The 24,853-nt window shown below is 37.4% G+C and overlaps 1 protein-coding gene across 3 annotated transcripts in view; it reads left to right on the forward strand.

The window, feature by feature from the left end:
* Positions 1-24,853, forward strand: part of CHL1 (cell adhesion molecule L1 like) — a 105,438-nt gene that overhangs the window by 8,944 nt on the left and 71,641 nt on the right. For 2 of the 3 annotated variants that reach the window (XM_070933564.1, XM_070933566.1), the window contains exons 3-7: positions 2,784-2,974; positions 15,693-15,815; positions 17,534-17,704; positions 21,235-21,276; positions 22,501-22,618. In XM_070933564.1, coding sequence (XP_070789665.1) covers positions 2,784-2,974; positions 15,693-15,815; positions 17,534-17,704; positions 21,235-21,276; positions 22,501-22,618 — 645 coding nt within the window. The remainder of the gene's footprint in view (positions 1-2,783; positions 2,975-15,692; positions 15,816-17,533; positions 17,705-21,234; positions 21,277-22,500; positions 22,619-24,853) is intronic. The other variant, XM_070933565.1, reaches the window with a different exon arrangement.

A 24,853-nucleotide genomic window follows, 5' to 3' on the forward strand; every position in this document is an offset into this window, starting at 1 on the left:
GCATGGCTTTGCTTGCATATCCAATCCATACATAAATATAGTCATGTTTATTTTGATATGTACATTTTATTAAAACCATGAAAGGAGTATATATTTTGAATGTATCACATTTTCTAGACTATTGAATGCAGACTTTTTGGCTATCCAGATCTGATTTAAGGAGGACTCAAATTGGCAAGATTTAAGATCAAACCTTTTCATAGGCAGCGCTTTTCCAAGATTTTAATTACAGTAATACAAAATTATACAAACTAAACTCAGGGAAAGGAAGGACAATTAAAAGAGGAAGAAGGAACAAATAAAAAAGAGGGGGGGAAAAAGGATGAATGAGACAAAGAAAAAAGAAATATATAAAGAAGTTACTTCCAAATTTCATCACAAGTATAAACAAGTTTGATAGTTCTTCAGTCCCTATAAGGTATAGATATGGTATACCCCCTATACAAAGAGATATCTCTTCTTTCCATAACTCATTCCTTATCTATAAGCTAGTTCACGAAGCATTAACTTTTTCAATCCTGGTGTCAGCAAAAAGTCTGCAAAGGGTTGCCTGAACTTTATAAAAACATATTTTAATCCTGATTAGATGAACTGTCTTACATATCTTCCTTTTACTTCTGAAAACCTTAACTTATAATTCATTTAAATATTGTATTAGGATTTGATCTCTTTTCAATCGGTTTTATCATATAAGCTTCCTTGAGGCTTTAAAGAGCCTTTCTTGTAAATTCAGTAAAATAGGTAGTCCTCAACATATAAGTATACTCGACCCTGCCCATTACAGTTGTATGCCATAAGGGTCATAAAATGGAAGGTCACATGACCAGTCTGATTTTTGGCACTTTTGTAGCATTCATTAAGTGAATGTGATGATTATAAAGTGGTTGCAGCAGTAAGCAAATGCCATGATCATTAAGCAAATCAATGATTTACTACGGACACAGTTTTGTTGAAAATCAGAGGCCAAAAGCCCTGGTTTTCAATGGTTTTACAAAGCCATTATAAAACATAGTCAAATGACTGTTGGATGCAGCAAACAGCCAATTGCTGCTTTGTCCAATAGCATCTAACCATCAGAATTTTGAATCTGGGTTGTAAATCCCCTTTTTCAGATCAGTCGTAACTTCAAACACTCGCTAAGTAATCAGTTGTAAATTGAGGATTACCTATGTCCAGGTCATTCTCTTGGTTTATTTTCCCTTTAGTTTTTAAAATTTCAGCCAGTTTATTTTGAAACATTCAGTAAAAAGTTCTTATCCATGTTATGCTCTTGGCCTGAAACTTGGATTTCTAATTTAAATGCCTTCTCTATCTTACAATTATTTTTTTTAAAAAAAATCTAATATTTCTGATTCTACTATCTCTGTACCAAACAAGGTTTGCTTCACATATGACATTCTTTCAGGGATTAGGGGGTACATTGATTTGTCCATTACACTCAGTCATGCTCTTTTTCAACATAATGTATTGTTTGCAAAGTGAGGACAATTTCTGAACATTATTTGGTGTGGGTTTTTTTTCAAAAATAAAGATTTGCAAGCTTTTATAAAGAATTTCCACAATTCCCAGATAATTTGGATTAAGATAGAAGAGGAGAGAAGAGGAAGAGGTCCTTGTACAAATATATGTATAAAATTTCAGAAGAAAATAGAAAGGCTGAGATAGATTAGATAAAAAACTGACTCAAAAACTGTGAGAGGGACCTTGGAGTAGTAATTGACTATCACTTAAATATGAGCCAGCAGTGTGTGGCAGCTGTCAAAAAAGCTAATACAATCCTTGGCTGTATAAACAAGAGGCATAGAATAAAAACCATGTCAAGTATTAGTGCTATTTTACAAAGCCTTAGTAAGGCTACAACTGGAATACTGCATCCAGTTTTGGTTACCACATTACAAAAAAAATATTGAGACTTTGGAAAAAGTGCAGAGAAGAGCAACTAAGATGATTAAAGGCCTGGAGACTAAAATATATGAAGAACGATTGCAGGATTTGGGTATGGCTAGTCTAGAGAAAAGAAAGTAGGGCTGACATGATAACATTTTACAGTATTTGAGGGGCTGCCACAAAGGAGACGTATGGCCAACTTATTTTCCAAAGCAGAAGCCAAGATAAGAAACTTTCTAACAGTGAGAACAATTAACCAGTGGAACAGCTTTCCTTCAGAAGTTGTGGGTGCTTTATCACTGGAGGTTTTTAAGACAAGAGTGGACAGCCACTTTTCTGAAATGATATAGGGTCTCCTGCTTGAGAAGGGGTTGGACTAGAAGACCTTTAAAGTCCCTTCCAACTCTGACACCTGGATTTGTACATTGAAATGTTGCAAAGGTAAACAACAGTACTTCTATATTTCACATGGTCATCCAAGGACACTGAGGGAAAGTTTATGAAGGCTACTCGCTAATTCTTAATTTAAAATGTTTGCACTACATAGTCTCTAGATAAGCATCTTCTACATTCTTCTGTATTCTTAGGAATTTTTCTAAATGTTGTATTATATGTAATATGTGCCTCTCAACGCATACACTGAAGAACAACTGAGATATTTATCCTTTAACTTGAGGTTTTGAGTGGCCCAGTATAGAACGCAACATTATATTTCAGTTGATTTTATCAAAATGTATTATATGAAATATATCTAATATGCAGTCAGTCTAATTTATTCATGCATAGATGAGAAAAGGCAAGACAAAAATGATTAAGATCTCTGGTATTTAATGTATACAATATTGATACATTATAACTGTTTCAAAATTATTTAATGCTGTTTAATGTCATTTTAGCTTTAACTGGACAAAAGATGGGAAACCATTTAGTCTGTTGGGTGATTCACGGATAACTGCATTTAATAATTCAGGAACATTTGTAGTTAAAAATCGTGGCAACATAGCCTTTTTCCAAGGAAAATATCGCTGCTATGCATCCAATGAGTTGGGAACTTCTATGTCAGAGGAAATTGAGCTAATAGTTCCAGGTGAGTATTTGTGATGATAATTATTGTTATTTCAATGTACTTTCTCTAAACAGCTAAATTGTAAGATACTGAACATCTTGTTTATCACTATGGTAGTTCATTGCCTTAATTGTACCTGACTTAATGTGGGTTTTATAAGAACCACCCAAGAGATAGACAGGCCTTGAACAACACAGATGTTTTGTTTTGGAGAATTGTGACAAGCATTCCCTGTGTTCTAGTTGAGTCTAAGTATTCCTTCTGGATTCTTTCTTTTCATCCACTTTCTCAATGATACATTTAGGAATACATCAAATGGCAATAAATGTAATGAGACTCCTTCAAAGAATAAAAATAAAGATTTGGGAACGTTAATTATGAATTATTTTTCTTTGAGCAAATCTATTCAGCATTTTTAATTGGAGACGTTAGAATTTAATTTAAATGTAAACCTTAAATGTAAGAAGCCTATAATCCACATTAGTAAAATCTCCTTCAAACCCAGCTTTACTCCTGATGATTTTATGGACATACCAGCTGATGTCCCGGCGTTGTCCTGGTATTTATAGACATTGAAGTGTTCGTTTGATAGGGACCCATTGAGAGAGGCCTTTCTTTCCCCTACTCCCATGCCCATCATCCTTCCCCCTCCCTTCCCCCTCCCATGTGCTCCTATTTCTCGCCCTGTCTATAGCTGTCACAGCTGGCTTTCTAGAGGAAGCTGCAAAGGAACTGACATCACAACAATTGCCACTCTAGGACACCACACTCACTCTCCTGAACGGCCCAGGCATTCTAGAGTTATGCTGGAACACACACACACAGAGACACACCCCCAGGGGTGACTTAGCCAGGGGTGAAATGCTCCCAGTTCGGATCAGATTGCCCGATCCAGTAGCGATGGAGGCGGGTGGTTCGGAGAACTGGTAGCAAAAATCCCTGCCCCCCCCCACTCCATACCCAGCTGAGCTGCACAATCATCAGAGGCTTTTTTTTTACTTTTAAAAGCATTTTTTCTACAACCTCTTTGGCCAAAAAAATGCTTTTAAAAATAAAAAAAAAAGCCTCTGATGATCGCCCAGCTGAGCTGAGATCCTCAAAGGCTTTTAAAAGCATTTTTTTTTACAACCTCTGAAGAGGTTGTAGAAAAAAATTGTCAGAGGCATTTAAAAGAAAAAAAGCCTCTGGCGATCAGGCAACTCAGCTGGGATCATCAGAGCCTTTTGAAAGCATTTTTTTACAACCTCTTCGCCGAAAAAATGGTTTTAAAAGTTTAATTTTTTAAAAAAAAAATTGGCCAGGCCCACCGAGTCACATTAGTTTAGTTTAGTTTAGTTTTATTAAATTTGTATACCGCCCTACTCCCAAAGGACTCAGAGCGGTGAACAGGCACAAGATAAAATACAGAAATACAAAAGTTAAAACAATTTAAAACCAAATTAAATAATATTGGCCCACGACAATTAAAATTAAAATTACCCCACCACCACCAAGCCACCATTACCCCACCACCACCAAGCCATGCCCACAGAACTGGTAGTAACAAATTTTAGATTTCACCACTGGACTTAGCCCCCACAGTATTTGTTTCCGGGGGGGGGCAGAGAGAGAGAGAGAGAGAGAGAGAGAGAGAGAGAGAGAGAGAGAGAGAGAGAAGTTTCCCTTAACATTCATAGCAGCAATTGAGCTTTTCCCATAGCCATTTTTCAGAATGTTTGTCAATTTCACAATCTAAAGTTCCAAGTATGTCTTGGGGGTTTCCCATCCAAACAGTAATCAGGATGGTCAGTTTACAAGCTCAGGTGCTGCCACCAGCTAAAACTGGTGGTATACAGTAGCAGGCTTAATCCCCTGTGCTGGTGCATTATAGACCCATTGCAGCTTTCACCCGGTCCTTAAAGAGCTCATTGCAGTATTCTGTTTGAACCAAGGCATAAGTTATTATGAGTAATGCCTCCCATTCCAGAAAAAGAAGCAATTGGCACACAAGAAGAATATGTGTGAAAGCTGTCTTTGCCATGAACTGAATGATGAATTAAATGATTTGTAATTTAATGACTTTTTAAAAAATGACTTGTAATTAATCTAAGGCAAAAATAATAGATGCTTTTTTTTTTTTTTTGGCTTGGGACCATGTTTTCAATGCTTTTATTTTATAGCAGCCTAGCAATAAGCCAGTAATGTCACTTGGAGGAGGCAAAATATTACAAACAATCAAGGCATGAATGGTGGTTATGTAAAAGAGTGTAAGCAACTGAGAATGTAGAAGAATGTAGGTAACTGAGGTATCCTGGATACCTGAAGGGATGGGCAGCAGGCCAAAGTGAATTGCAGGCAAGCTTAGCAAGACAACCTCATTCTGTGCTGATTAGGAGTTACAGAGATGGAACAAAATGTCTTTGCTGGAACTTAACAGCTGTCAAGGTTATTGCAGCCCAGATCTAGTAGACTCAATGCTGTGACAACCAGCTGTGCTGCTCCTCTATCCTAAAACCTCACCACTGCTGTTTTTTTCTCTAAAAGCAAGTACTGCATGCAAGCCCAGGACATCATTACAGGTCTTCTTCCTTGAACAAAGCCACTAGCTCATTAACTGAAAGATTTGCCCTGTGGCCAAAGAGTACTACTTATCTCCCCTGGGCAGAACGTTTAGCTCTTGAAGGATTTTTGTAGTGCTCTGTTGAATGTTAAAAGAAAATAAAAGTACTAGGCCCTGCTTTTTATCACAAAGGTGCTTTTCCAGGAGGCAACTGCAATTTTTCTCTGGGAATCTATTCCTACTCCCACATCATTCAAAGGGTGTTCATCCCAAATTGTATAGCAAAAGTCTGTAGAGTTTCTCAGTCATCCAGGTCATGGTTGTCGCCAAGGTGCTTTTTCAGGAGGCAACTGGACTTTCTTGTTTTTTCTTCAAAGACATTTCGCTTCTCATCCAAAAAGCTACTTCAGCTCTGACCGGAAAGAACCTCTAACTACAGGAATCAGGAGCATTACTCAGATGACCCTGAGGACACAGATAAACCTCCAAGTGCTTCAACAACCCTCTAAAAGCATGCAAATGACCAGCTGCCTGCAAGGAATATAAATCCTTCCATTCCCCACTATCCTGTCAGAGCTGAAGAAGCTTCTTGGATGAGAAACAAAACGTCTTCAAAGAAAAAACAAGAAAGTCCAGTTGCTTCCAGAAAAAGCACCTTTGGGACAACCATGACCTGGATGACTGAGAATGTCTACAGGCCCTGCTTTTTGGTTTTACTTACACAGAAGAATCCCAATTTGGGATTAGGATAAACTTCAATCTTAAACAAACCTTCAAATCTACTAGACCTCAATTTATGACCACAATTGAACCCAAAATTTCTATTGTTAAGTAAGACCGTTGTTAAGTGAGTTTTCCCCATTTTGCAATCTTTCTTGCCACAGTTATTAAGTGAATCATCGCACTTGTGAAGCTAGAAACATGGTTGTTAAGTGGATTTGGCTTCCCCATTAACTTTGCTTGGCAGAAGGTCACAAAAGGGGATTGCATGACCATCCCAAATATGAGTTAGTTGCCAAGTATCTGAATTTTGATCACCCGATTGACCACGGGGATGCTGCAATGGTCGTAAGTGTGAAAAACAGCACTTTTTTCAGTGCTGTTGCGACTTTGAATGGTTGTAATTCAAGGACTATCTGCACTTCAAAAAATGAGGCTGAGAATTTTGTCACACTTGACCAAATAGAAGAAAAAGCTGTTAGAAGGCAGAAATGCTATCATGTGCTTTAGGCAGGATGGCAAGATAGCAATAGTAATAATCTTAGACTTATATACCGCTTCATAGTGCTTTACAGCCCTCTCTAAACTGTTTACAGAGTCAGCATATTTCACCCAACAATCTGGGTCCTCATTTTACCCGCTTCGGAAGGATGGAAGGCTGAGTCAACCTTGAGCCAGTGAGATTGGAACTGCTGAACTGCAGCTAGCAGTCAGCTGAAGTAGCCTGCAGTACTGCACTCTAACCACTGCACCATCTCGGCTCTAGATAACAGCTTCAGAATCTTCATTGTATAATTAGGTGCTTTCTTAGAGTTAAGTTGGCTTTGAACATGTCACGCAAGGAATTCTATATGAATCTGATGGAAACGTAATTGTCAAAAACTCATTTTGAAATGTGAATGTGAGGTCAGATTCACTCCCATGCTTATAGCCTTCCAAAAAACCCTTGAAGACATGGCTATGACAACTAGCCTGGGCCCCCAGTGGGAGTGTGGCATATTGGAGGTGGCTAATGGACTAGAGAACACTCCACTTCCTCTCTGTGCATGCTTTGCTTCCTCCTTCTCCATCCTGATTATTTATTCAATTGTTTTTTTTTTAAAGTAAGATCTTTATTATTTTTAATATTTTATTTTGTATTTTATTCAATCTGTAAGCCACCTAGAGTCGCGAGATGGGTGGCACACAACTTTGATAAACAAACAAACTCCAAAGTACTTTACCTTAGAGTTAAACCACATATGCTAAACATCAGAGAATAATGACATCTTTTTGATTTTTCCTTAGCCACACATAAGTACATGGAGATTCATTTCTTTCATCCTCCTCTACCTTTGTTTTCTTTAAAAATCCATTCTAAGTATTGGTAGTGAATTTAAGCCTTCCCCACAAACAAAGACCATGTTCTTGCTCTGTTATAAATAAAATCCAAGAAGGCAATCATGCATTACATCTTTAATGTATTGAATAGTTTAGCCCTAAGTTACATGGAATGTGGCTGAATTTATGCATACATATATTATCAGGGCTGTGTAAAATTTATTTGCTGACTTTCACCATGCTTCTTTTTTTTTTCCCAGGAATGAGCTAGCAGGCATATTAATATACAACCAATTTAAAGAGTACTCAGGAGAATAGTGTTATCAGTGTCAGACAGTGATTTGATTTGGGTAGACAGTGTTTAATATTGAATCCCTTCTTTTTCTCTGGAGGTTTATTTTAATGTTCCGCAAACTTTTACATAAAATTATAACTGATCGTTTAAAACATTTTTTAACAAATTTTAATAGATGTTTTTAAAAACAAGAGCAAAAAGTTTCTGGCGGTTAAAAAATCTAGACATCTTAGAAAGAGAAAATGTGCATATAGTTTCCATGTTTTTCCTCTCTTAATTGCCATTAATTTATTATTACAGTAATTATTATTACATATCGTAGATGTATATGCTATTTTGCAAGAGTTCAAGGTAATGTATATAACATTCCCTCATTCAAATTGTTCATACCACAGTTAAGTTTTTCTTTTTCTATTTCGGCTGAAATGTTATTCAAATCCAGGTAACAAAAAAACCCCAAAACATTAACTTAAAATCACGATAAACATATAAACATAATATTCCCTAATATTCCCTCACCCAAACAAATCTACCTTGTTCATCAGTCAGCATTAATTGAGGTTTATATAGAATAACTCCACTTTTTCTGTTTTTGCTGAAAAAAAATATCCCCCAATTTTTTAATCAATCAAGTATTTTATATTTTATTTCAAATATACATTTCTTGTAGGCAAATTATATTTTTTATTTTTTTCAAATATTTTTTTTTTCTCGAGGAGAATTTGCTTAAGTTATATCCCACATTAAGCATTTGTAATCCATAATCAGGCCCAACATTTAGAGAGAGAGAAAGATATCTCTAGTGCCTAGTTCAGTGTAATCCCTTTTAGTTTCCCACATCACCTGTTGGAGTTTTTGTTTAGTCCCAACTAACATTTCTATTTAAATCTCTCCTCTCCAATATTTTGTATAAATTCCCTTGCCTTCTGGACAGCTCAATCAAAATCTCTGCTATTTAAAAGTATAAATCACATCTTTCAATTTTTCCAATTGAAATGGATTTTTTTCTTGCTTTAATTTCTCACTTAAAAAGGGATATTCTTTTGTCTTATAGGATTTTTTTAAAAGATCAATTATGTATGTATTATCAGTCTTCAATAAGGCGGCTGTAAAGACTGTTGTTCACTTTTCTTCTTCCTGACATAATGTACCGAAACATTCCTTCTGGTGAGGATTCATGGTCAACTAGGCATCTCTGAAAGAGTGGGAACACCACTGAAATGAAGATGGGAAGTCAGACAAATAATTCAGGCTGTCCACTCTCTACAAAAAAAAAAAAGAGAGAGAGAGAGAGAGAGAGAGAGAGAGATTGCCCATTTGTACACTGGATAGCTGCCGCCTTTCGGTAGATTATAAGAGCTGAAGTTTTTGTGATTGGTTTGTTGGATGAATGAAAGTTGAGGAATTTCAAAAAAATCTCACAATCACAATGCAACTGACATGGACATATGATTCAAACGAGCATCATTCTTAAACATTTTTCAGATATAATTTAATTTACAGCTAAAGAGAGATTTTCTGAGCAACAGGAAAAGATAATTCCACTTAATAAATTCTTTCAACATTCTTTCTGAATTAGGAAGGGCAAAAAAAGTTTAGCTGTTTAAGTTGTAAGAACTTTTGGCAAAAAGATTATCAATAAATGGCCATAAGAAAATTTAATATGAATAAAAGGGATAGTAATTTTGAAAGATTATTTCTTGGTGTAAGTGCTTTTGAGCAAACTTTTTTCATATAGATAACAGAACCTGTTTTTTGTTTATTTATTTATTTATTTATTTATTTATTTTTATTTTATTAGATTTTTATACCACCCTTCTCCCACTGGACTCAGGACGGTGAACAGCCAAGAATAAAAACATCACAAACAAAATTTAAAATTATTAAAAAGAATTAAACAAATTTTGGCCCAATAAATTTAAAACACCCCAACTAAAATCAATTAACAATTAAAAATATCTAAGGGGGGGGGGATTAAGACAGCTTGGCTTGATGAAATAAAAAAGTTTTAAGGGCACGGCGAAAACCATGGAGATTTGGGATCCTATGTATCTCCGGGGGCAGGTCGTTCCAAAGGACAGGTGCTGCCACAAAGAAGGCCCTCCCCCTGGGGGTCACCAGCTGACTTTGTCTGGCCGACGACATCCTGAGGAGTCCCTCTCTGTGGGAGCGTACTGGCCGGTGGGAGGCTATCGGTGGCAGAAGGGGGTCCCGTAAGCACCCAGGCCCTAAGCCATGGAGCGCTTTAAAGGTGGTAACCAACACCTTGAAGTGCACCCGGAAGACCACTGAAAGCCAGTGCAGCTCCCACAGGAGGGGTGTCACATGGGAGCATCCTATCGTTCCCATAATCCCCCGCGCTGCCGCATTCTGTACCAGTTGGAGCCTCCGGGTGCTCCTCAAGGGGAGCCCCATGTAGAGAGCATTACAGTAGTCCAGGCAGGAGTGATGAATGCCTGAGTGACCATGCGTAAGGAGTCCCGATCCAGAAAGGGACGCAACTGGCGAATTAGGCGGACCTGATAAAAAGCCCCCTGGCCACGGCCGTCATATGCTCTTCTAAAGACAGCCGTGCATCCAGGAGGACGCCCAAGTTGCGAGCCCTCTCCGTGGGGGCCAGTAACTCGCCCCCAATAGCCAGCGATGGCACCAGCTGGCTATATCGGGACACCAGAAGCCACAGCCACTCGGTCTTGGAAGGGTTGAGTCAGAGCCTGTTTCTCCCCATCCAGACCCACACGGCCTCTAGGCACCGGGACATCACTTCAAGGGCATCATTGGGATTGCTTGGGGTGGAGATGTACAGCTGAGTATCATCAGCGTACTGATGGAACTCCACCCCAAAACCACAGATGATCTCACCCAGTGGCTTCACATAAATGTTGAACAGGAGGGGTGAGAGGACCGACCCCTGGAACTTTCAGATTCGGATTTTCCCAGATGTGCCAATATGACATCTCTAATAAAATGGATCTTTGAGGACTTGCTAGCCTCGGAGTCTTCTTTAGTTGGGGGTGTTACTTGGAACCCTGACACACTGCTCTAGAACAACTGCTTTGTTAAGCTTCTGTATACATAAATAAATGAAAAGCCACTTATTTGTCTATAATTGTATATAAATGGCTTTTTGTGCAAAGGAAAAGGAAAATTCCCCTTTATTCATAGTACTTCATGGCCAAATATATATGGCATTTTGAACAACTATACATAAGTGGTATGATATTGATTTATTCCTGATTTCTTCCCTGTATAGTCTTAGCCACAGTATTCTTTGGTGGTTTTCTCATTCAATAATAATCACATACTTAGCTGTTCAAGATCAGCTTAGATGTGAAAGAACAAATAACCCAATTTAATTATTTTATTTATTACTTAAATTTGCACACCACTCACCTCTGTTTAAACCTGATGTGTTTGGGAAGAAATAAAATATACTGTATTTATTCATTTCCAATATCTATATGCTCCATGTATGTTCTTTATGCTCCACCTATTGGATGATCCATCAACTAATACGTGGCTATTTATATATGTTGATAAGTGTATATGCTAAATGTGTATGTGTATATACTAAAAACAAGGAAAATAAAATAAAACAAAATTTCTAACATTTTTAAGGGGATATACTGTATATATGACAGAGTGAAGAAGTGATGAGAGAAAGAGTGAGATTATATTAGATTGTATAAAAAAATAGTGTGGTATTTCTAGTTCATACCTCATCACCCTTCATATCCAAATACATGGACTCTTGATTATCACAGAGAAATCTTAGCATCTTTGAAAGGTCCATCTTTGCTGTCCTACCTCCTCTTTGGCTGAGTTAGTACCTAAACAATGCTATTCTGCATGGCCAAATTTGATAAGTGGGGTTGTAGAGGACCTTAAAATAAATCAATTCCTTTTATGTACAAAGACAATCAAAGCATAGCCTGATAAATATGACATCATGATAATAGCATGGTTCTTGGCAGGCATCTCTCCACAATTTTGAAGGAAGATACTAGGTGCTTGGCAACTCACCATCTGTATAAAAAGTGAACAGAGAAAGAAATTGCACCAAGTCATGCTTTTCAACATCAATTATGCCAAGGAAACCATTGAGTGGTTTACACTTTGCTCAGTGACAGCGGGATTTCAAAGTCAAACAAGGATCCTGCTGAAGGAGAAAATAAAAGTCCTGTTTACACATTCCAGTTATGCCAACAACACAATGAAAATGCAAATGTATAAAAAGGGCTATTACACAAATTTTAAGTCTGAATAGCCCTACAATATTATAGAGATGAAAATAAGGAAGCTGAAATAAATAAGAGTTTATGCACTTTCAACTGAGTGAACATTCAAAATTATTTTACGTAAATATAGAGGGAAGTATTGGATTGTATAATTATATTCTGGTGCATAATGGAAGACTGTTAGGAAACTGAAGGCACTAACTACTAAGCTGTGCAATTGAGAGATCCTGTAACGTTTAATTTTCAATCTATTCCTGTAGCCAAAAGGAGGAGACATTGTTTGGAGTTTGGTGCTGATCATGACATTTGAAGTATACAGAAATGGCAAATGGGTGCAAAATGTGACAGCCAGGCTGCTAGCCAGTATAATAAGTCCAGCTTGTAATAATGAGAGATCTGCATTGGTTGCCAATGGCTTCCTATAGTTTAACATGATGGTCTTTAAATCTATGATACACTTAGAACTCTATTTTCCCCATTAGTCTTAGACCGCATTCCTCCAATTCAGCATTATGGTATGGCTCCTACAATTGTGAGCCAAGGGCTAAATGCACCACTTCTTCTTTTTCCTTCCCAGTCCGAATGTCCTTGAGATCTTTCTCCATACTAAACATTGTTCATTTTGGAAAGGGATCAACAAGAACCAGTCAAGTTATTTTGCTGGCCCCAATGGCAGGTAGTTAAAGATACATGCATACACACGTGCACATATGTACATATGGGCAGAGTATTCTGTGTATGTGTGTGTGTGTATCTCTCTCTGTGCGTGTATGTGGTTGAGGGAGAATTCCTGGTCTTTCAAGCTATGGAACTCGACAGATATAAAGAAAGAAGATTTTTTTTTAATTTATTTAATTTAACTTAATTAATTCAATTTATATGCTGCCCCTCTCTGAAGTCTCAGGGCGGCTCACAATACATTTAAAAAATAACTATAAAAAAAACATTTAAAAATAAAACATTAAAAATATTGAAAACTCATTCACGCCATTCATGGCCGGATCTCGCCAGATCACAAGAGCGAGATCAATGGCCCCAGGCCTGCTGGAAAAGGTCTTCACCGCTTTTCGGAAGGCCAATAGGGTGGGGATGGTCTGGACCTCAGGAGATAACTGGTTCCAGAGAGCTGGGGCAGCCACAGAGAAGGCCCTCCCCCACGGGCCCACCAGCCGGCATTGTTTAGCTGATGGGACCCGGAGGAGACCAACTCTGTGGGATCTTACCAGTCACTGGGAGCTATGCGGTTGAAGGCGGTCTCAAAGATAACCTGGCCCTGAGCCATGTAGGGCTTTAAAGGTAATAATCAACACCTTGAATTGTGACCGGAGACCAATAGGGAGCCAGTGCAGCTTGCGGAGAATTGGTGTAATGTGGGTGTATCTAGGTGCACCCACGACAGCTTGCGCAACTGTGTTCTGGACTAACTGTAGCCTCCGAACACTTTTCAAGGGTAGCCCCATGTAGAGCGTGTTGCAATAATCTAACTGTGAGGTGACAAGGGCATGAGTGACTGTGAGGAGAGCCTCTTGATCCAAGTAGGGTCACAATTGGTGCACCAGGCGAACGTGCAAAGGTCCCCCTAGCCACAGCTGTCAGATGTTGCTCTAATCTTAGGTGTGAGTCTAGGAGGACACCCAAATTGCGAGCCTGTTCTGAAGGGGACAATTTCTCCCTCCCCCCAGAACCAAGGATGGACAATCAACATAGTCTTTAGGAGGCAATACCCACAGCCACTCGGTCTTGTCTGGGTTAAGTTTTAAATTTTAATAGAAGTATTCACAGTACAACCTTCATAAAATTTATTACTAGATTTTGTTTGCTTTCAACATTCTTCTTTTTAAAAAAAATCACTCAACTTGTTGGTAATATGACACTTCAGTTTTAGCCTGTGTTCGTGGGCCAAATTTTCCTGATTAGCTTTCCCTGTCCAGTTCCTTCCCATTTCTGATCCCTTATTGTCTAATTATATTTTAATAAGTTATGTCTCTTCAACATCCAGCTGGTCGGTGAGTCATTGCATTGCATTCCATTCCCAGCCCTTTGAGATGTGTCTCTGGAAGGTATGATGAATAGTTAGCCTTCCCCACTCCCGACCAACTCCCTTTCCCCGTAGTTCATGGAAAACTGGCAGCTAGCCAATGCGAAGCTCAAGCATATTATGGAAGTTGTGGTTGGGAGATTTTCAGCAAAGATGTAAAACAAGGTTTAATTTAAATCTTCATACATAGAGTCTTTTCTTTTTCCTTTTCTTTCCATAAATATTTATGTACAGTGATCCTTAATGACAGGCATATTACTCTGGAAGGTTTTTTTTTAAAAAAAATTAAAACAAGGTAATGTGATTCATCCTTGGTATATCATTATTTGTTTTAATGCTGCTATTAACTCTTTATCTACAGTTAGAGGCTGTATTGAAAATTCAAGGAATTATAGAATGTCAATAAAGGCATACCCTGGAAAGTATTTGATTATTTTGATAAACCTTAGGACTGTAAAAGTGATACTGTATTTGTCTACTTATTTATTTACAAGTCATATTTACACATTTACTAGTTGGGTTTCAATACCAATACAACTTTGAAGTACAATATAACCATCAACCAAAAAACAGCAGACTGAAACAGAATTTAAAAGATTTAAATATTTAGGATAGGAAAAGAAAACATGATGTTAGAGAAAAGAACTCATGAGGATATTTTAGAATTAAGATAATTCTGTCTATCTGCTATAGCAACTTTGGGAAATTTAGAAGGTCAACTCTGAAGATAATCTCAGGATGGTAGTTGCATGAGAATAGGGATTTGTGGGATTAATTATTTTCACATAATTGTTTTCAGGATAAAAGTAATTAGCGGACTTTAAAGTTTAACCAGATTTTAAAGTGGAGATAGATTAGATGTTAGTGATATAAATAAATAATGTAATAAAATTAAATTCCATGAAGATGCTAAAGGACATCATTAGGTCTCTTAGTCCAACCCCTTTCATTTGTAAAGTAAAACTAAATCTATCATCTATATATTGGGAAGGAAGAATGTAAACATGATCAATTAAAAAAATGTACATCACTGTTAGGGCAGGGGTCTGCAACCTTAAACACCTGTTTTCCATAAAAAAGAAAACAGCGAGAGCCACAAAACCCTTCCCATGCCTGACTATTTCTTGAGCGGCCACAAAACTATCATATGTAGTTGAATTAAATGTTCTTTTTTCTTTTGAAGCTTTTCTTTTCTTGGATTTATCCATGGTTGGCCTACCGGGGGATTGAAAAGCTCAATAAATCACGTGCCAGTGGGTGTTACACACTGGTGGTTGTGAGACATATTTTGAGTCACAGGGAGTTGCAGCAGAGGTGTGAAAGAGCCACATGCGGCTCCAGAGCCACAGGTTGCTGACCTCTGTGTTAGGGTCTCTGCTATGCCTGAAATTGCCACTGGATAGTCATCCAGAGAGAGAACATATGTCAAAATAGTTTTCCCTCAATAATTTTTGTTTTACCACCTGAATACAAAGGATACAAGCAAAATCAGAACATGGCAGGTAACAATTAATAAAGAGAATGCCACGAACAGAAAAAGATTAACAAGTGCTATTTAGCTTCTTCTTGTGGTGCTTCTATTACAATAGGTATTCCTAAATTTCCTAAGGAGAAAATTGATCCCATTGATGTAGAACATGGTGATGCAATGGTTTTGAACTGCAATCCTCCCAAAGGCATCCCACCACTGCATATTTATTGGATGAATATTGGTAAGTGTCCGTCGTTTCCTCCTGACATCATTATGAATGGAATCTCTCTGCAAAAGTGTTTCTATAATTTGAATTTAATTAAAATTGCATGCGGTTGATAAATGGCATTTTCTGTGGTTAACAGAATGCAGCAATAAACTGAAAATTACAGATAATGAATTAGAAAATGTTAATGCTTAACTTAAAAAGCAGCTGCAAAGATTAATGCTGTTCATTAAAACACTTACTAATCTTACATCGTGGAAAAGGAAAATATAATGAATTATATTTGGATTTCTTTCCCTGAGTCGTGACATTTCTGTATGTATCCAGTCCTGTCTCGAAGCAAATGAGGTTCTCGGCTTGAGTGTTGATTTTCTCTGAAATTCCTAAGTGGACTTTTTCTAGCTCTTTTGCACTTTATTTTCAAATGGATTCATTTCCTCCCTTCTCCCTGAGAAATAATAAAAAAACCTAGCTTGTGAACATGAAAAAGATTTACTACAAATACTAAAACATTGTGGTAACAAGAATTGTGGTAAAATCAGAAAAGCCTTGATACAGAACCCTTTGACATAGGAATAAGAGTAGTGTGAAAGATGCTCATCTTAGTTGAACTTCCTAAAACCCTTATCTTATAAGCGGCCCATCCAGGTAAGGGAAGCTGTCCCTTCAAATAGGTGTAGCTATTTCAGACTCACTGGAGAAGAGCCTAATGCTGGGAAAGATTGAGGACAAAAGAAGAAGAGGACAAAAGGAGAATGAGGTAGCTGGATAGAGTCACTGAGGCAGTAGGCGTGAGCTTAATGGACTGCAGAGGATAGTAGAGGACAGGAAGACCTGGAGGAATGTTGTCCATGGGGTTGCGGTGGGTTGGACACGACTTCGCAACAGACAACAACAATTTCAATTAAATGGGTTTTGGGTGAGGAAGAAGGAGGAATCAGCATAAGGTGCTATTTGATAGAGCAGAAGAATCAGCACGCAGCAGAGGGATGAAGTCACCAAAGAAGCCATGATAAAACAGGAGGAGCAAGGCCAGACCCCTACTGAATTCAGTGAGGTGACATTTATTTTATCCTTTAGAGAAGTTTGTGCTAAGAATTAGCAGCACGCCATCTGTCTCAAAACACTTCAAGTTTCTCTCCTCTCCAAGTTTTTCCCCCCAAATTTCCTCATTTTCAAACTGAAACATAGAATTAAATTGTGGAATTAAGTATTTGGCTCCATTTAGCACATTGGGCTGGTTTATACATGAGATTAAATCATATAAAATGAGTTCGTCTACACAAATGTAAAGAAAAAAGAAAAAAAAAAGAGAAAGGATAGACACTTTTGAGTTATGTGCCATCCAAGCCTATCCTAAGTGACAGGATAAGTGACTTCTTGACAGCCATGACATGTAGGGTACAGGCCTGACTTGAATAATTCTTTAACAAATGCACAATCAAAACGGTGCATTATTTTGCAAAAAAAAAAAAATGCATTCTGTCACAGAAAAATGTATGCAATGTCAAACTTGCAATACATATGCAGTATATATTTCATGGTTGGGAAAAGGGTATCCAGGCAGTTTGTTCGACTTGTGATTTCTGCCCACTCTACATAGCATAGTGGAAAACTAGCAAATATGCTTTATATTCTTTCAAGTCACATGCATTATTAATACCCAAGAGCTATTTCCTTACCTGGGATCAAGGGTCAGATACTGAATTATTACCATTTTTTTTCCTTTTCAGACTTGCAGCATATCCCACAAGATGAAAGGGTCTCCATGGGCCTTAATGGGGATCTTTACTTTGCAAATGTGGATGAAAATGACAGCCGTAGTGATTACTGCTGCTTTGCTGCATTTCCAAAATTAAGAACTATTGTACAGAAAATGCCGATGACATTGACAGTTACACGTTGTAAGTCTGAGAAATTGGTTCTCTTCTTTCCTTCTTCGTTTCTTCCTCTATCTTCCATCTGCCCTAATGTCTGCTTCCAACCTTTGGTTCTTTTGGTAATTCTTACATGTGACATGGGTTGTGTTTTTTATCATCATTTTTTGCTGAAGAAATTTATGCAAATGTATTCAATTCCACACTGCTGTCTTAGTGATGACAGCTAGGCCCAGCTCATAAAACTGCTGCAGCTGCTAGCTCGCCAAAAGATTTCTCTTGTTTTGTTCTGAACCTCAAAACTATAAAAATCTAACCCTGATTGGGATGGAAATCAAATTCTTTTCAGAGCCACCAAATGATAATTTCCCTTTAATATAAATGGAAACTGAGAGTAATGTGTGCTTTCCTGTTGAACTAGCATGGGGTATATTTACTGGAGGCACTTGTCAGCAATATATTTTATTTTCTCTTGAATGGAAAAAAAAATCCCACCAAAATGAGAAGACAGAATGATTTGCAGGGATGTAGCTACTGAGCACCACTAGCAAATTTGAGGGACTGTCAGGGTTTTTTTGTTTTTGTTTTTGCCTCATAGCTTGCTTAATGTCAAGACTGCCTCTGTTCATTTTCTAGGAAAGAAAATCCTTGTCTCCATAGATTTAGAGAAAAGTACTTTTATTAGGAACAAACCAATAGACAGTTTCAAGTAAGCTATGAGGCCAAAAAAAAAGCAAACATAGCTTCAAATACAGTATACAGCCCAACCCCCTTGTAGCTAGGCAAGAGCATACCAGAGCCAAAGGACTTGGCCTTGAAAATAACAGCAGTTGCAAAGCTGCAATGTAAGCTTTTCCCTATTCCCTCCCCCTTTATTCTATGGCAGCAAGCAACAGGCTGGCTGACAGGGACTTCATTTGCACCTTCCTTCTTTTTCCTTCTTGATTGTAACATATAAATAGATTGGTCTCCTCCTCCTTATGTAATTATTATAGGATAAATACCACCTAAGTTCCTTTCTGAATGATTTTTCATTTGATTAATCACCTTGGGAGGATTGTTAAAGTAATGTCAAATTTTGGTGACCACCTGAATCTCCCCCACCAATATAGAATTAGTTTGTTATTACCTTCTGGGATTATTTTTTTCACTGAATTTTTTTTTAAAAAAAATTCCTTGTCGAGTCCATAACTGGGATTTCCTGATGATACATCATCTGAGCAGTAACCAAGTTTTTCTGCTTATCTTCTATGAGCTCAGTGAAGTTTAGCTGGAGCTACTACCTGTGACTGAGAAACTGTCAGAGTATGCTTTATGTTGTTGAAAAAGACTTCGATTATGCCTGGTGTCTTGCCAAATTGGACTCTGTAGTAATATAATATTGCCTTGGGTGGCAGTTTTAATATTACTACTATGATACCAGCTAGTTTCTTAGATGGTTCATGTCAGCTGACCCATATAATCCACAAATGTTCTTAAGATACTGCCTCACTACATCCTTCAACATTTTATTTATTGCCAAAGCCACACATGAACTTTGCTCACAACCGAGCAAATGTTATATAAATGTTGTATAACCATATTTGAACAATATGATGGGGTAAGATTTTTTGACATGAAACAACTTCTAACTAAACAGAAGAAACTTAAATTTATTATTTCTGGGTGTTTTGTTTTTTTTTTTTTTTTGCATTTACAGTTCTTCCTATCCACACATGTTTAGATTTAGCCAGCTCAACTAGATGGAGTTTTCATCTTAATAATCATCTATAAGATTGTACAAAATGTTGACATATACATAAAGTATTGAAAAGACTAAGCCACTGTGTGAAAATAAATAGGTTCTCCACTTATCTCAAGAAAGATAGCATTAAATTATTTCCCTTGTAATTATTTTTAATGCAGAATAAAATTCATTTTTCCCACAGGAAAAATTCACCTAAGTCAGAAATAATCTTTTTCATTTTATTATAATACATTATAATACATTATTTTATCATTGTCAGCCTTGTTTCTTCTACCCATTACGATTGGAAAAAAATCTAAAAAATAAAGAGACATAGTTTGTTCAACACATCTGTATGTCACTGCAATAGAAAAGGTATTGAATAATTCACATAGGACAAAAACTTATACAAAACAATCCACGTAGAAAAACAATAGCATATAGCAATAGTGAGCCGGTGAGAATTGAACTGCTGACAGTCAGTAGAATTAGCCTGCAATACTGCATTCTAACCACTGCACCACCACGGCTCTTCAAAATAAAACAATTCTATGTTATTAGAAAGAAAATAAACTATGGCAGCATGAAACCAAAACACAATAAAAGCATCATCACCAAAAGCAAAAGAAATTTAACATTAGCATCTCACCAATTAACTGGAGCTTCAATTTTTGCTGTCCCACTACTGATTCCTATGTTGTCAAAGGCAAACTGCCAAATGATAGTATCCTTATATAATAAGTGCAAGGCATGTTATAGAAGAGAATTGGGGAATTCCCCTGGCATTGTTCTCCTTCCCTCCCTTCAAACAATAGTAGGTCATGAAGAAACATCTACTACTTTGTTTCAGGGGTGAAATTCATTTACCTTCGCTACTGGTTCGCAAATGTGAGTGTGCGCGCCTCCTCCACGCATGCGCAGAGCCTTCTGCACATGAGCAGAGGGTAAAAAACGTGATGTAATGACGTCCCGGTGGGTGGGCGGAGCTTCCTGCCGCTGGCGCTACTGGTTTGCCCGAGCTGGATAGAACCGGCTGAATTTCACCATTGCTTTGTCTTCTTAAAATGGATTGGAAGAGGAGAGGTGAGGTGAGATGTGATAGATGGCCAGACTGAAGGTTCATCAAAAGCTTGTAGAATTGTTTCTCTTGCCTGGGCCAAAGGAGCCCACCTAATAATAGCAATAGCATTCAGGCAGACATATTGCCCATTGCCAATGACAACATAAGTAGTGATAAATAGTGGAGCAGCTGCAAAAATTGAAGCTCTAGTTAATACATTGTGAGATGCATATGTTAAATTTGTGATTTTTGGTGATAATGGTTTTATTGTGATTTGGTTTCACAAGAGTCTTCTGAGAGTGGAACAGGCTTTAAGTATTGATCAATCAATCAATACAATCTGCCTGCTGAAGGATTGGCGGAAAGGACCATGATGGAAAAGCATTTTAAAATATTAGCTAAATATGAGATCTTTTGGTATTTATGTTATTTGTACTTGTGTTCATTATCACTATGCATGCTTGCATTGCATCTTCAGCAATTATGGAATTTGTTTTAGGTCGGAATAATACGATCTCAGTCCAGGAGATCAACAGAATAATCTAGTTGTATTCAAACAGCATTCCTCTCCATCCCATTTTTACAGAGGAGGATAATTTTAACAATTTCAGTTTCATGAGGCATGGGTAGAACAAATGAAGTTTACCTTGCAAATGGGTCTATCTCAGCATAATCTGAATTCTTTACTCAGTCTGATTATATCCATCATTTATTTGATAAATTTCATCACCATTCATGTTTCCATTTGGTCTCCATTTCTGTCTGTTGCAGTAAAATATACTAATGATTCCAGTTCATCTAATGCGGCTAAGGGTAAGTTGTTACTGTTTAATCTCAGTTTAGATTAACATGAATAAAATATCCTACTTAAAATATATGGCATTTTACACATAGACATGCAAATGACAGGATATGTATGCGTGTGCACGTGTGTATGTGTGTCAGTTTCCATCCAGATAGATGAAAAGAGTAATTTGCTACTATGATTATCCAATAAAACAGCAATAGAAAACTCCAAATTTTGGATCTAGTCCAACCTGCCAAGATTCCCCATTTAGCCCACCTTTCTCCAATAAGATGGATTAATGATTGGGTGCCACCGAGTTGTTTTGAATTCCTAATGACCACATAGATTTCCTCCAAAATCTTTAACAAGAAACTTAACCCAAAAGATACTATTGAGTTTTCCCAATCACTTCCTGCTTATAATTTCCATGTTTCTTCCATGTTCATAGGAGAAAACAATTTAATCTCTTTTGGGGAAGTGGAACCATAATTATGCTAGCTAATTGGAAAGATGAAGAATATAACTTTTCTTCTTCCTAAAGCCTCTATCTTAATCTTTAGTAGGCCAGATGACACTGAGGGGTAGAGTCTCAGGAAGAGGAAGTCCTTTCTTCTCCACTATCCTCAAACCCTGAAAATTATCCAATATTTCTTCCTCCTTGTAGCCTCCCCATCCAGTAGTGGGTTGCAAAATCCCTCGCTACCAATTCACTCGTGAGTGCTCGCACGCTCGCACAAAGCTTCTGTGCATGTGCAGAAGCTTCTGCGCATGCTCAGAAGCATCCGGCATGGGTGGGCAGAGCCTCCCACCACCACTGCTACCACTTCGCTGATCCGGGTAGAACCGGTAGCAACCCACCACTGTCCCCATCATAGGAGTTTATTTAAATGTTGCCATTTCATCTCACTTTCAAAGCTTGTACCTTGTAATTTGGAACCCACAAATTTTACAATTAATTCTAATTGTACTATTCCTACAATGCCAAAAATATGCTGCACTCATACATTTTGTCCACAAATTGCAATTAATGTACCACATTCTATTGTATAGTGTTTTTTTTGCAAATTTTAGAAGTACATTCTAAAGCAGATGAAAAAATTGGCCTAGCAGGAAAGAATATTTCATTATAATATGTAGAGCATATGTGAATGAATTAGCACTGATATTTTTATTGACCATGACTGATTGAATAAGGAAGAGTTGAATCCATCTTATTTTGAGAATTCTGAAATTACTTTTCTCCCTTTTAGCAAATTTAATCAAAGAAAGAAAACCCAAGCTACTTATCCCTGAATCTTCTGGTTCTAGTTCAGAAGTGACATTTATGAAAGGAATGGATCTTTTTCTGGAATGCATTGCTGAAGGACTGTGAGTATTTGTATTTTAGAACTGACTTTGAAAAATAACAGCAAATTAGTCCTCATCTTATAACAAATCATTGACTGTTTAAAGTTACAACAGCACTGGAAAAAATGGGATATGGCCATTGCGTCAAACCTATGATCACATGATCAAAATTCAGCTGGTTGGCAACCGATTCATATGTATGATGGTTCATAAATATGTGGGGTCTTGTGATCACCTTTTGCACTCTTATGACAAGCAAAGTCTCACTTAGCAACATAAATTTTGATCTAAATTGTGGTTGAGGACTATCTGTAATTACAACAAGGAAGCAAAAGTAATTGATTTTTTTTTTTAAAGTTAGATACCTAAAGTTACAGGAAGATATTGTAAATATTTGGGCTTTGTCCTATAATCAGCCCTATTATATGTTTTAGGAACTTGGAACTGTTAGTAACCTGACCCTTGGCATGCTGCCATCCCAACAGATGGACACAAGAATAAGCTGACATGATTCTGCTCTGCTTATGCCATACACAGTGTTGGCAATAGCAAGGCCAGCTGGAAATGCTAAGCTAGCAGCCTGGCCTTAACGTCTCTCTTTCTTATTATGAGAGTTCACAGTAATTTTGCAAAACACAAAGTTCCTTTTATATTTAATTGTCTGGAGAATTCATGCTGTCTAAGAAGACAAAGAATTGATTATTGCCCTTGCAGCAAAATCTTTAACCCCGTTTATGGTTATAAAGCCATTGTGGATTGGGTGAAATAAGCTCAACTTCTCAGTGGCATTCTAGACTATTTTTAATCTAGAGTAGCCGTTAGATAGTGTTGTATATATTTTTACTTACTTTGCAGAGTACACAATATAGTTTCCAGAAAATACAAATCCCATAGGTTTTTGCAAGAAAATAGGCAGATGATTACTGTATTTTTTAGAGTATAAGACGCACCGGAGTATAAGAAGCACCTTAGATTTTGTGGAGGAAAATAAGAAAAAGCTGATTGGCAGGTTGATCGGCCTTCTGCTGTTCGGCAATCAGCTGTTCTCAGAGGTGAATTTTAGCAACAGGTTCCTTGGTTGTGAGCTCTGTGCCTTGTTTCTTTTTTTGCTTTTTTTCCTGCCTCTGAAAGCCTCCAAAACAGAGCTTCAGAAAAAAAAAAACCCTCTGAATCTCTGTTTGGGGCTTTTTTTTTTTTCTGAATCTCTGTTTGGGGGCTTCTTTTCTGAAGTTCTGTTTGGGGGCTTCTTTTCTGAAGCTTCTTTTCTGATGCTTTTTTCAGCCTCTGAAACCTCTGTTTGAGAAGCTGGGTGGGGCTGCATTCGGAGTATAAGATACATCCAGATATTCACCCTCTTTTTTTTTTTGAGAAAAAGGTGCGTCTTATACTCCAAAAAATATGGTATATGGCTGGTGATTTACTTAGTGTGATAGCCAAACTGAGTCAGTTTGCTTAGAATACAAACATGTTACCATTATGCTACCAGCATGATTCAAAATTCAGATACATATTCATAAAGGGATCTTTAAACATTGGTCCATTTTACTGAACTGAACCCAGTTACCACATATACAACAGTTTCTTCCATTAGTTTTTTTCTTCTTCTTAATATACATAAATCCAAGGGTTTCAGCTATTTCCTCAGAGGAGAGCAAAGATAGCAGATTTTAATTATTTAGCTGGGCAAAATGAGTAATTCTATTCAAAATGCAAAATGAAAACTAGAGTAGAAATTAAATGATGCCTCCAATCAACTGTAACTGTGCATATTTGTTATCTCAGGCTTTGCTGTTCCTGAGATCGTAGAAATAGGAACCACATTTTGCTAGGCGACCTGCTTTAGCTAAAGGGGAGGGGAGATGAGAGAAGATTTAAAAATGAGTATATAGCAATGAAAAGATTGCTGAAAGGAATTTTGGCGGCGGCAGGGGTGGGGAATGGCATCTCAGATAATTAGTGGAGCTTGATTCCTTAACTTAAGTAGAATTTGCAAATAAAAGGAAAAGGAAAACCACAGCAGGAAAGAGGGGAGAAAGAGTCAAGTACACTCTATATTTGGTATTTATTTATTTGTTTGTTTATCAATTTTTAAAGCCACCCATCTCTGTCACAGAGCCTTTGTACAACCTGCCTTGTACCGTTCTCAAGAGAACATTCCCCTCAGTTTTATCTTGAAGAACAAAAAAAGACATAGGGGCTTCACATTTTAGTACTCTTCTCTGCTTGTCCTTTTCTTTGTGGCAGCCATTTTCTCTT

The sequence above is a fragment of the Pituophis catenifer genome, unplaced genomic scaffold (assembly GCF_029215685.1).
Source record: "Pituophis catenifer annectens isolate HBS135680 unplaced genomic scaffold, rPitCat1.0.hap2 SCAF_2, whole genome shotgun sequence".
NCBI classification, from domain to species: Eukaryota; Metazoa; Chordata; class Lepidosauria; order Squamata; family Colubridae; genus Pituophis; species Pituophis catenifer.